The sequence below is a fragment of the Coenobita brevimanus genome, chromosome 23 (genome assembly GCF_032717465.1).
Source record: "Coenobita brevimanus isolate Jiangsu-jjx chromosome 23, ASM3271746v2, whole genome shotgun sequence".
NCBI lineage: Eukaryota > Metazoa > Arthropoda > Malacostraca > Decapoda > Coenobitidae > Coenobita > Coenobita brevimanus.
The window spans coordinates 2,126,403-2,139,692 of NC_136976.1; the positions used below are offsets into that span (position 1 = coordinate 2,126,403).

Sequence of the window (13,290 nt, forward strand, 5' to 3'; positions counted from 1 at the left end):
GCCTGTACACAGTCACTTACGAACCAATGACGAATGTTATGAATTTAGCTTGTTTCTACTCTGAGTGAATCCGTGACATTACACGCCATCAAAATAAAATTTTTCATGGAAACTTGACATCCCTCGTGAAAAACTTAAACACGGGACTGTCTTGTGGTGCGCATGCGTGAAGGAAGCGAGTAAAATGTTGAATGCCAGTATTTACTCAACATTAAATTTCTGCCCACATAGAAACTGGATGAGTCTAGATACCCACTAGGCGTACTTTACAGTCTGAACAGACAATGTATTAAGAACCAAATTTGCACTAAATGTAGCAGAAATTAAATAATATAGGGTCACTGGAAGGACGGGTTACCATCACATGCCATCAATGATATTTTAATATCCGTTTATGATAAATGTAAACACTTCACGTTACGTTATATATACGTGTTCTATTTGTATTATTTATATTTCGGCATATGACATTACCATGATCCACATTTTCACACAACAGTATAGATATTTAACAAAGAAAAATATGCTTTTTAAACAGTGAGGGGAATGTGTTTACTGCAACAGTGGAGCCATCTAGCGGAATACTAGCTTTGAAAGCACCCCATTTCGTCAGGCTCGCATATTACATTAGACGCTATTCTATCAGTGACAAAGGTCCTGAACTGGCAGTGAATATGAAAACTGTACTTTATAAAACTTATGAATTTTGAATTATATGCTTGCTTATACATTCTTATAGCACCCAATGTTATGGTAACCTTGCACTTCCTACATTTAGCCCGTCCCGAAATTGCATTCTCAATACCAAAGTTCTTCAAAGACACATTAACCTCCTTATGAGACACTGTGTCGTTACCCTTAACTTCCTCAGTTAACGATGAGCCTCCTGGGTCACCTTCTGCAGCCTCATGTTCCAGGGGGGCCCCCTCACCAGCCACTTGATGCAAGTATCCACTGGAAGTTGGTTATTTAGGTTTTTTGCCTCCTCCAAAAGAGACTTTTTTTTCTCTCCTGATCATGGGTCATATCATGAGGTATACTGATGAAGGGTTTACAGGCTGCAACATCTTCAGGGCCTCTATTTCCCTCTTGGTATTTTCTCCATGCACCTAGTCTTAAAAATAATTGCCCCTTTTTCTCATCAGATGCCAACTTAATAATAACAGGTCTAGTTTTACCCACATCTGTACTCCTCTTGCCAATCCTATGACAGTCCAATACATCCCCCTCAGATAAAGCAACACCACAGATTTTTGCAATGTCCAGAAGGGCCTTGGTATCATCAATTTTCCCTGCATCTGAGTTCCCCGTTTTCTCCTCTAGATTGTAGATGATCAGGTTGTTCTTCCTTTCCTCTTCTCGTTTCAGATCAACATGTTGTCTTATCTCCCTGCGTGTGTCCCGATGGTTGACCCAATCTTGACCCATAGCTTCATTTACCTTTGTCTGTACCACTACATTTAAGTCATTACTGTTACCAACTGCTTCCCTAACAACTGCACTGAAGGTCTTCTTAATATCTTGTGATTTCGTGAAGTAATCCTCTATCCCTTGCTGGATTGTTGCATCAATTTGATCTTTGAATTCATCCTCCACCTTCCATACCTCTCTACTTTTTCACTCTTCTCATTCAACACTCCCTCTACTGTTCCCAGCCGAACTTCCATATCCTTATTGGCTAAAATTTCTTGAGCTACAGTTTCCTTCACCTCTTTAGACCATTTCCTCCTCCAGAGCACTTTGCTTAGCACTCATCTCCAGCTGCCCTGCTGCTGTTTTTCATGTATTTATACATCTTCTGACATCCTCTTTTGCAATAACTGCAGTGCCAGTTCAATTGCTGACCTGCTTCATCTTTTACCATAAACTCACAAACATTCTCAGGGAGGTGTTCACACTGTATATGGTGACATCTTTCACATATTTCACAGCCTATGGCTTTATCTTCATTTCCCATCACCAGTTCACAAGTAGGCTACCACATGTATCACCTGGATTATCCTGACTACCTGAATTATCCTGACTTCCAACACTACTTTTTTCCTGACTTCCAACACTACCTTTATCATGATTTCCATCTTCTTTCATGGTGTTTCCATTTAGACTGCTGGGCGCCACTGTTGAAGGGATGCTCTGATAGTCAATTACAAGTCACTCCTACCTCACTTGAAGTCACGCTTCCACAGGGCTGAAGAGCTGATATTATTTGTATCTCACAGTTTCCCTTGAGTTCGTTTTTCGTCCTGAATCGTATCAAATGACAAAAAATTGAAGAAGCCTCATATATGTCCAGCCGCCACCACAGACCACCATTCGTGGTTCCTTGTCATTCTAAATAGTTCGGGGTGTGACCTCGGGTACCCTGAAAGTTAGCTTTAGGTTTGACTCTGACATGTTTAAAGTACAACAACAGGAAATCGAGGCCCGATATGCTCGTCGACTTAGTAACCCTACAATACTTGAGTTCATATAGGCTACACAGGGTTACTGGACCACTCACCGATTGAATCATCACTTTGATAGTTTTAATAAATGATTTGCCTGGAACCGATCTTTTTCTACCAGCGCAAGGGAGAGCATCCAGTAAACCATATCCTCAAGAAGTTTATGCGTGACAACGGTACGTGTCAAAGCAACCTGTATCCACTTCCAGTGACCCCATGAATGCTTTATATCAACGTAAACGAACAACTTGGCGTCCGCCTATGTCAAAGGAACTTCGTAAAAGGCCATTGCTGGCACAAATTGCAAATAAACAAAAGTATGGGAAACTGACTATCACCTAATATGATAGAATGAAGGAATATACAGTACAAAACGTATGGAAATAGATGGTATAAGAGATAACGCTTAACTCAATGAGAGTTGACTGAAGAATGACCTACCTGAGCTCACTCAGAAAATCTGTGCCTGCTAATAAATAAGTGCAGATGCCTGCCTGGCGGTCGTTGAACTGAGGTGTGTGTCTGCCACCTGCCATCATGGGTTTCGTCAACAGTAAAACAATACATTGTGTTCAGTAATGCGTGCAAAATTTGCTTCGCATATTATCATTTTTTTTTTTTTCCAACAAACAACTTACCATAAATTACCGTAAAAACAAAGAAAATGTTTGTTATTGAAAACCTATTTTACTATATACAATCCGGAGCTTCCGTGGCTCGAGACGAGAGAGAGAGAGAGAGTGAAAGTTTGGTTACATCAGTCGGGTCTTACCTACTACTTGATGAATATTATTAGACAACTTCACTCCTTCCTTAGACCAAACGTAAGTGACTTTGCTGCCTTTGTAGTTGGCAGTGTTCTTGTGTAGCAATTATTCGTAAAGCTATACGCTGTAAGGCTTGTTACCTAACCTTTTGCCTTGTATTATCTAGACGATGACCTTATTGTGGTTTACCATTGTTGCTTCTGGATGATATTACTAAGATATTTTATAGAGATAAGTTCATTACTTAAGATATTCCTCTAACACTTGGAAAAGTTCATAGCCTAACGGATTTTCATCAGGCTTAAGAGAAATGGGAACGTAATAATGCAGTTCAGTGAGTTCACTATGGCAGGTATTCTGTGGATAAAGTTCCTGTTTTAAGCATTTTTTTGCAGTTTTAAAGTCACACGCCCCACATAGGCCAGTTCTGGTAGGACAGTAAGGTTAGGAAACAAAGGTAAATATTACACAACCAGAATCCTATGAAATAATGTGAATCTCTTCATTGTAGTTCTGTCAGCTTTCTTCTGTTAGGTTTCTTCTGTAAATAAAAAATAAGTGAGATATTGTAGAGTCTTTTATGTGTGTAAGGCTTTGTGGTAAATGTACGCTTTATCTGAGGCGGTAGAAGGACATTACCAATTCAGTTCATATTCATCCAGATTATTTTTTGTATTTGCCTGACTTTTTCAGGGTGGTAAATTACCCTTTCCTACTGAAAAATTTCCCACTTTTTATCATCACGTTCCTTAAGCTGTACCTGTGGTTGTTTGCTTATGGCATAATGGAAAGATCGTACTCAACATACTGAAAGGTGGATTTTGTTTCCCAGCTTCCCAAGTGGATGCTAGGTGAGGTTGGATTAGGTTAGGTTTGATTTAATTACTGTATTAGGTGGTAGCGTACAGTTAAGCTAGGTTAGGTTAGGTCAAAGACTTACCTCAGGACAGTTCCATCTGGACGCATGACAAATCAAACAGGTTGACACAGCGGAACATTGCTAAAAATAACGAGGGAAGTAAGTTTTTGCATGAAACGTTTATTTATCACCCAAGAAATAATCACAAAAATACAATGAACTGTCGGGAAGTAGAACTGATGTAGTAAGGTGCTTCTACTGCCTCAAATAAAACATATGTTTATTGACTTTATAAACATTTAACTCTTACCTTTTTTTTTTTCCCCTCAAGTAAAGAGAAACAAATTAATTTCAAGCCATTTTAGGCATTAACTACCCAAATGCCACTTAACCTAACCTAGATCTGTGGGTAAATTTTTACAAATGGACAATACACCCCCCAGGTAGTGCAATATTTTTTTGGGGGCAGTTTTTTATGCGATTCAAATGTTTCTGACCTTCATTTTTGTCGGAAATGCCCCTCACCGAACACAATAAAACTAACCAAACCAAACCCAACATACCTAACCTATCTTAGGGGAGTAATAATCAATTTCCGAATGGGGTAATGGGGGTTAGTTGTGATCCTTAGGGACTATACTATACCGTACGATAATGGTGCTAAAATTTCAGAACTGGATATTGTCAACTTGTAAAATAATACCGATCTGTGGTATTGAATCCTAATCAGAACTAATTTCCAGTCTTACCCTGTCATCGGCAGACTCCATCTTGACGGATTTCAAATTTGAAAACATGTGACAACCAGCTGTTTAAAAGTCAAAAGTTAAAGGTTTCATATTTTTGTGACTTTTTATTTTTTATTTCTTTTTTTCAATGCAAGGAAGATGTAATCCAAGGCTAGAAGCTGGCAAGATTGTTACCTCTAGGAAAAGACAAAAACAAGATAACAGAGAGCCAAATTCAAGAACTGAGTTTTTCAAATAACATTTGCATAGTAGCTAATGTAAGTGACTGAGAATAGTTTAAGCGATTGGTAGACGTTGTTCCCTATGTGTCAAGAGGTGGGTTGGCGGAGGGTTAGTGCCCCTCCCTGTAAAACAACAAACTCAGAGACAAACAACCACCCCTTACTGGATTATGGTGTCTGGGCCTAGGTAGATATACACTGTAGGTAATTTACACATTTGTACACTTGACAGATGAACCTCGGTGTACGAACCTCAGAGCTGTTGGAGCCGACGATGGCGACAAAGAAGGCCACGTTTGGGATGTCATGATTCTGGATCCCGGAGGCGCAGTTTGGGGCCGCCCCGGGGATAATACGCACCAGGGTGGGCTTTGCTGGCGGCTCCAAGGTCAACCCAACGTATCGTAACTTGTGAGTTTACCATGTGGAGAGGATGGAGAATGAGAGACTGACTAGAAGAGAGGGAGGGAGAGACCAAGGATGACATGGAGGAATGGAGGGGAAAGACATTATAGCTTTTGAGTTCGTTGTGTGGATTGGATGGAGAATGAGAGTCTGACATCGTCATCATCTCCATCATCATCATCCCATAAGCACCATACTTATGGCGGCAAAGATCCAGAAGCACAAACAGAAAAATAAAATAATGAATGCAATCAAACACAGAACTCTCAGTTTAATTATTCCCCAAATTTTGTAATTGTTCTGGCCACCTGTGTTAGCTACTGTATCACACATACCATATATACATACTTACACACATACATACAGACATACTTGCCCTCTGAAGTAGGAATATAGTAAGAGTTATGATATACATACATAAACAGTATACTTGTACATACACACATGCGCATGATGCCAGTACATACAAACATACATGCTGTTAGAAGTAGAAATATGATAAGGGGAATAGTGATAAAAGTTGAATATCTGTGTGCATGACCATTAATAATTATATCTGTGTTGCCAGGGGCGACCACACTGAGACGGTGGACATTGATTACGACCCAGAGCAGACCAGCTACGCCGCCCTGTTGGACATGTTCTGGAAATACCACGACCCAACCTCCAAGTGCAGGCGCCAGGTGAGTATTTAATCACAACACTTAGAGGAAGACTTGTTTTGTTTCGTGTGTAAAGGTTCCAACATGCAAATGAGCATTGGTCTTGGTCACTTAAGGGGTGCTGTCAATGCTGCTCCATCCCCAGCATCCTCACTTCAGCCCCTTAACCCTGATATAAATATACAATAATATTAAAAACATGCAGTGACATTCTATATATACCTTATAACAACTATAGCTTTATACTGGGTTTTGTAAAGAATCCTCACCCATTACACTGGTTCATCCTATTACTAAATCACTGTATGTAAAGTCCATAGCATAGCAGCACTAGTTATTGCCATCCTACATTATCTTTCTCAAGTATTTCATTGAGACTACTTATTTAATATATTAAACCACATACAAAGTGTCTCCATGTTATCCTGTCCTCTGCTATTTGGCTGCTCCCCCTCCAACTCACATACCCCTCTCTCATACATCATTTCATTCCCAAACAGTGCCGTTTCTTACTATACGCGAATTACGCGGTTGCATAGGGCCCCCGAAGCCACCAGAGGGCCCCCGAGCTGCCATTACAGTACTGGCTTTTTTTAGAAATTAAAATGTGTGTTGAGTCACTCTATATTCATGAAATAAATTTTGTAGAGGGTACAGTGGACCCGCCAATTATTGTAAGTGCCATAAAATGTGTTACATAAGTAAGAGGTCCCCAAACAGCATTTCGCATAGGGCCCTCAAAAGGCTAGAAACGGCACTGTTCCCAAATACTGTATCTTCCTTGATCTCTTCCCTCAACACACTCACACACATACTCTCCTAGTCAGTCTCTCATGTACTAACAGCTTATCATTTTGCAGTACTGGCTTATCCTGGGTTTCCCCCTCCCCTTCATATCCTCCACCTCACATGCATACTCTCCTGGTCAGTCTCAGATTTACCAGCAGCTTATCATTTTCCAGTTTTATCATTCTTGGTCTCCCCCTCCACCTCACAAACATACACTCTTCCAGTCAGTCTTACTTACCAACAGTCCATCAGTTTACAGTACTAATCTCATTGTTGGTCTCCTCCTCCCCCTCACATACGGTACGTACATTCTCCTAGTCAGTCTGTCATTTACTAACAGCTTATCATTTTTCCATTTTCTGATGCTTGGTCTCCACCTTCCCTTCATATACATATGCACTCACAGTCACTCTGTCATTTACTATCACTCCATCATTTTGCAGTTATCTCATTCTTAATCTTCCCCTCCCCCTCACTCACATACACACTCCTGCTAAGTCTCTCATGTACTAACAACTTATCATTTTCCAATTTCCTCATTCTTGGTCTCCTCCTATCCCTCATTCACATACACTTCTAGTCCCTCATTTACCATTCATTTTGCTGTTATTTCATCTTTGGTCTCCCCCTCCCCCTCACCCACATATACACACCTAGTCAGTGTCTAATTTACTAACATGTATTCATTTTTTTCAGTACATGTCGGCCATCTTCTTCTGGGATGAGGAACAGAAGCGTCTGGCGGAGGAGACACTGAAGCAGCAGCAGAGCCAACGTGCCCGACCCATCACCACCTCCATCATCCCCATCGATAAATTCTACGAGGCCGAAGAGTGAGTGGAATACTTTTTTTTTTCCCCCAATAAGTTCTCATTATAATAACCTGTGCTGGTAACTCCTTCTTGTGTTCCCCTTTGCTATTAACTCCTTGAATGGGGTGGTTTATTTATTTGTTAAAATTGTTCTTGATACCTCCAGACTGTTTTCTTGGTTTTGAAGGAATTATTTGTCATGATGGGCCAGAAACAGTCTCCACGAAGCCCCTCACAACATGATATTGTTTTTCCTTAGCAAAAACAGAAAAACATTGCATCAGATAGCAAAGACATAAGATTATTATACCTTCAGACTGACTGCTTTCAGTTCACAGTGGTAATATAAAATCAACTTCCACTGCTACCAATGATTCTGGTTTACCACTTAGCCCTGTTAACAGTATCAGTGGTTTGAAAAAAGTTGTGATATTCTTCCCTGACTTATAATGAGGACTAGCATTGTAGTATTGGTAGGAATGGTGGTTGTAGTAGTAGTAGTAGCAGTAGTACCCTAGTATTAATAGTAGTACTAGTAGTAGCAGCTCCAGGTTCATGTGAAATGTGCACCACAGTGAAGGCTGACGTACCATAATATCTTTAACTCAAGATTGGAATGACTCTTGTTTATGCCAGCTAATGCCAGATGGTTTTATTCAGCTGAGAATGAGTCATAGGAGCCTGAGAGTGTTAATACTGTTAACTCTCTCATGCTTGGGATAACTCTAGTGTTTGATTCAGCTAGGCTAATGTTGAATGGTTTTCTTTAGCGACTCTGAGTGTCTTGTTCAGTTGTTTGTCTCGTGTAGTTCTACGTAAACATGGGATGGAGTTGGTCATCTTCTATCTATCTGTCTATAGCCTGACACCAATAAATAGATAAATAGATAGAAGAGTCCCAGCTCCATCCCACAGTTAAGATAATGTATACATGAAATAGAGTGGTGAATGAAGACGATCCATTTTAACTAACTCACAAGCTATACCTGTTTCACTTTAACTTGGCCTAAAATTTTCCTCTTTGCATCTTAAAGGGTGAGCTCTAACAAGGTGCTAGTCATGAAAAAATGCTGTAAATAGGATGTAGAGCCATACTATCATATTCTGCCACTGAGTAACGATAAGCTGAAAGAGGATTATGTTCTATCTGTCTATCTATTGCCAGACGCCTCAATCCCGTTTGGGGTGGCCACAAACAAATCGCCTCCACGTTGTCCTGTCCCCCACCATTTCACTGCCCTGCTCCCAACTCACACACCCCCTCTCTCATATACCTCTCCACCCCATCCCTCCATCTCATCCTCGGCCTCCCCCTCCCTCTTCCCCCCTCCACCTCACTCACATACACTCTCTTCATCAGTCTTTCACCCTCCATCCTCTCCACATGTTACTAGTCATAATCATTCTTGTAACTCAGCCCATCATATAAAACAACATAGCATGGAATATCTCTCATAGCATGGAATATAAAGAGATATTTTAAGTATCTCTGCTTGGCTCCCCTCCTCCCCTCCCCTAAGAATCAGTGAGTGCAGAAAGTGAAATGATGATGCGCTTGTAAAGAATGCTAGGTTTGTTTTTGTAACCTTAACATTGAAAGAGTTGGGAGGGACTGTGTGATCTTATGACTGTAGTAGATATTTAAGGTGAACATCAGAGCATCTCTAGCCTGGTGTAATCCTGGAGGCGATGGTCATGAATGGATCCTTTCTAAATCACCCTATCCATACTTCCATCTTGTGTCTGCTCCATCTCATCTCACCCTTATATACCTCTCCAACCTTTCTCTCCACCTCATCCCTGGTCTGTGTTCCCCTCTTTCCCTCCACGACTTGCATGCTTTCCTTGCTAGTACGATATCACTCTCCATTCACATCACATGGCCAGGTCAACTCTAGGTGCTCCTCATGATACTTTCCAGCACATTCACACACGTACACATCAACACCACAACATTCATAGAAGCCTTCATTTATTTCTCTCTCTCTCTCCATGTAGCTCCACACACTTCTGTCACTTGACTCATTTCCACTCCTTTGAATAGCAGGGAATGGGTTGGATTACAAAATTGTTCTGATATTAAACATGCAGTAAAGACAGGGAGTGGGAGTAGATCAGATTAGGTTGTTGTATGAATGAAAAATGGAATGGTGTTAGAAGATTTTGGTAATGAATGTACAGTAATTCCCCACGTAACACTAGATTTGTTCCTAAAAGCTGTCATGTTAAATAAACATTGTGCTAAGTGAAGACTGTGATCCAGCAAAAACGATTCATTCATTCATTCATTGCCAGACTCCATGTATCCCAAACGGGGTGGTCAAGGCTTAGAGTTAAAAAAACATCATTTGGAGATGCAAGTAACTGTCAAAGTGGAGTATATGGTATGACTGGGTATATCAGTGTTTTAAATGTTAAAGCCGATAAACGAGTTAAAAATAATGATAATGATAATAATAATAATAATACAGTAATAATATATGGAGATAGGGCATGTGCTCGTGTAACTTGTATCAGTTTTGACCCTTCATTGCACAAGTGGCATCTTAATAGTGAACAGTGGCATGTTAAGTGAAATGTGTTCTTGTGTTGATGTATAACTTTGTAGGGGAAAAAACACATTAAGAGGAAGCATTCCCATGTTCATCAATAACGTTATAGTGAAAAAACATGTTCAGAGAAAGTGTGTTAAATAAGGAATTAAGGTAACAGGGACTAGAATTAGATTAAGATGTATGATTATAAAAATTGCTTGGAACATTTTTGGTAATTAGAAGTATGGTATGATCTGAAGCAGTTAAAATTAGGGCAATGTTTTAATGATAATTGGATCCCATGTTATTCAGTCCACAGAATAACACAAGACATTTAGGTAATTAAAGGAACACGATCTTATGGAGTTAGATTTGGACTATTGTGGTGATAACATAACGGGATCTCACTTTGTTCTCCTCCTACCATAAGGTGATCTTGTTAAGGTAGATTTAGGATACTTTTTTCATACTTAAAATAACAGTCATTTGGAATTAGAACAGTTTATTATATAAGTATTACTATTTATATATTTTTAAAAATATAACGAATATAAAACAATATTGTGTTCATTGTTCTGATTAAGAACATAAACAGTCCCATGTTCATTGTTTTGCTGCTGAACATGTAAGGGTCACACTATGTCCTCCACCCACAGTTACCACCAGAAATACATACTCCAGCGCCACCCCCAGCTCATCAACGCCCTTGACATCGACCCGGGCGAGGAGCTGATAAAAAGCCACGTTGCCGCTCGTATCAATGGCTACCTTGGTGGATACGGCACCCTGGGGGGGTTCAACAAGGAGTGGAAGGCCTGGGGCATTACTGACAAAATGGCCGAGTATATCAGGGGGGAGGTTACGGGGTCCTTCCGTGGGTCATGCTAAATTGTAGGTCACAGGGGAGGATGGTGGACTGTCAGGGAAGGGCATTTTTCAGCCTGCAGTCCACCGGGTTCATGTTTCAGATGAACTTGAGACTACAACTAATAGTACAACTACATCTGCCTCACTCATCTTACCGTTAATATTATAGTTTGGGAAAGAATAAGCGGGTACAGCACAGGGTATTACAATACTATAAATTATATCTCGTTGTACAGTGATCCCTTGGTTATTGTGCATAATTAGTACCACCCTATTGTGTTATAATGAGATTACATGATAACAAAAGCACAGAACCTTTGGGATTCGCCTTAATTGGTACTATACACCCCACACGTACACCCAAAGTCTCCCATTTACAATTTAAACCCACTTAATACATCTATACCTTTATGTTAAGTATCCTAAACACACACAGGCATGGTTAGGGTAATAGAAAACAGTGAAAAGAGCTCAGTAAGGAAGAAACACAAACCATATAGAGACCTGAGATGGGCCTGAGGTAAGGGGCTCTGAGGCCAGGGGGTGGAGAGGTAGTGGTCTCCTCCACCAGGTATTAACGCCTCGAGTAGGACCTCATCCTTCAGTCCCTCAAAGCCATCACAAACGACAGATTTCACACCATCAGTTTAGGCAGAAACCAGCTCAGTTGCGTGATAATGAACTTTTTTAGTCCAAAAAGGCATATTAACAGCAGGAATGCAGATTTTCAACTGGCATTGATAAAGATTGTTATAAATAAGTGTGCAATATCCAAGAGATCACTGTACTGTATTACTATGCATATCTCAGGAATACAGTATCTCAGATTACATAATTATACAGCATCAAATGTATATGAATGCTGAAAATATTGCAACCACCAAAAGCAGCATTGATGGATTCCCCAGTAGTGTTTGTGATGCTTGAGAAGTAAAGCATTCGTGCTGTTTTCAAGCGGATGATGTTTGCCTATTGGGGTGTTTGTTTTTGCTGCTTTGGATTTGGTTGCTTAGTATTAAAACTGGAATACTGTTTGATTGTCTCATTGCTCCTTTTGTGACATTAAGTGATGGCATTATCATCACTATGGCAGGATCTCTCGTATCATCATCTGCATCATTGATATCATAATCACAACCATAAACATATCATTTTCATCATCATTATCAACACTGCCTTGATCATCACTCTCATCATCATCATCATCATCATCATCATCTCATTGGTCCCATTCTAGCTTAACTCAATGCTGCTGTGTTATCTCCAAATACAGCAGCAAAATCATTCTTCTGGAAAATAATAGTGTATGAAAATAATGTGGTATTGAAGGCAACAGTGTGAATGGTAGTAAACGGAGAGAGACATGCTGATGAATGAGCTTTAAGTATATCAGTGCAATGTAAGAATAGGTAAGTGTGCAAAATGAAGTGACAAGTGAACAAATGAAAAGAGATATTGTTAACCAATTTGCCTGTCTGGCAGAGCAGACCCATCAGTCCCAAACAAATAACTGTCCCTCCAGGGTTGTCCCATGCAGTGAAGTGATGTTCCCATGCAGCTTTTTGCCACGATGAGGTGCGGGGATTAGTGTGGAGGTTTGGTTCATGGATGGATGCTGCATTTGTGTGTCTCCACTCAGTTGACATGGACACTACAGTAGGCTCCACCACTCCATTATTTAGTTATATGGTTACCATCCAGCATTGTCAATGGTTTTCTGGGTTACAGGAGACTGTTAGGCTTGTCATTTTGTGTAGAGCCACCTGAATCGGAAAGAAGAAGAATAAAAGTGACGGGAAGGAAAGGGAGAAGTAGGAAGTGAGGAGTGCTAACAGAGAATGAGAATGTGGGAAGAAGTTGTCAGCACTGCATCAAGTGAGTGGATGATGGTCACCACCAAAATAAGAGGTTAATGTGCAAAATATAAAAATTAGGTATACGTGCTAAGGAGTGGGGAACATAGTGGCAAAAGGAAGAAAATTAGGTCTAATAGGAAACAGATTTGATATTGGAGACTGGAAGAGAATTGTTTGAAAGTGTTTTGCTGTCCACATTAATATATGGGTATGTGACTTCGGTGTGACATGTGTAAAGTGAAAGTGGGACTACTGAGGAAAGTGTAAAGTGTGTGGAGTGGATGGGATGATAATGTGATTTGCCGATGTGGAATATAGAAGTTTG

The 13,290-nt window shown here is 40.2% G+C and overlaps 1 protein-coding gene across 1 annotated transcript; it reads left to right on the top strand.

Annotated features, from left to right (window-relative positions):
* Window positions 1-3,195: 3,195 nt before the first annotated feature.
* Window positions 3,196-11,775, top strand: LOC145392820 (peptide methionine sulfoxide reductase-like). The gene is made up of 5 exons (XM_080267105.1): window positions 3,196-3,268; window positions 5,273-5,451; window positions 6,014-6,128; window positions 7,593-7,729; window positions 10,899-11,775. The coding sequence occupies exons 3-5, from the start codon at window positions 6,084-6,086 to the stop codon at window positions 11,128-11,130; spliced, it is 414 nt and encodes a 137-aa protein (XP_080123231.1). The 5' UTR covers window positions 3,196-3,268; window positions 5,273-5,451; window positions 6,014-6,083; the 3' UTR covers window positions 11,131-11,775.
* Window positions 11,776-13,290: the final 1,515 nt, after the last annotated feature.

Coding starts and splice junctions, on each gene's coding strand:
- LOC145392820 (XM_080267105.1), top strand. CDS start 6,084: ATGTTCTGGAAATACCACGACCCAACCTCCAAGTGCAGGCGCCAG. Junction 6,129..7,592: donor CCTCCAAGTGCAGGCGCCAG/GTGAGTATTTAA, acceptor CATTTTTTTCAG/TACATGTCGGCCATCTTCTT. Junction 7,730..10,898: donor AAATTCTACGAGGCCGAAGA/GTGAGTGGAATA, acceptor CTCCACCCACAG/TTACCACCAGAAATACATAC.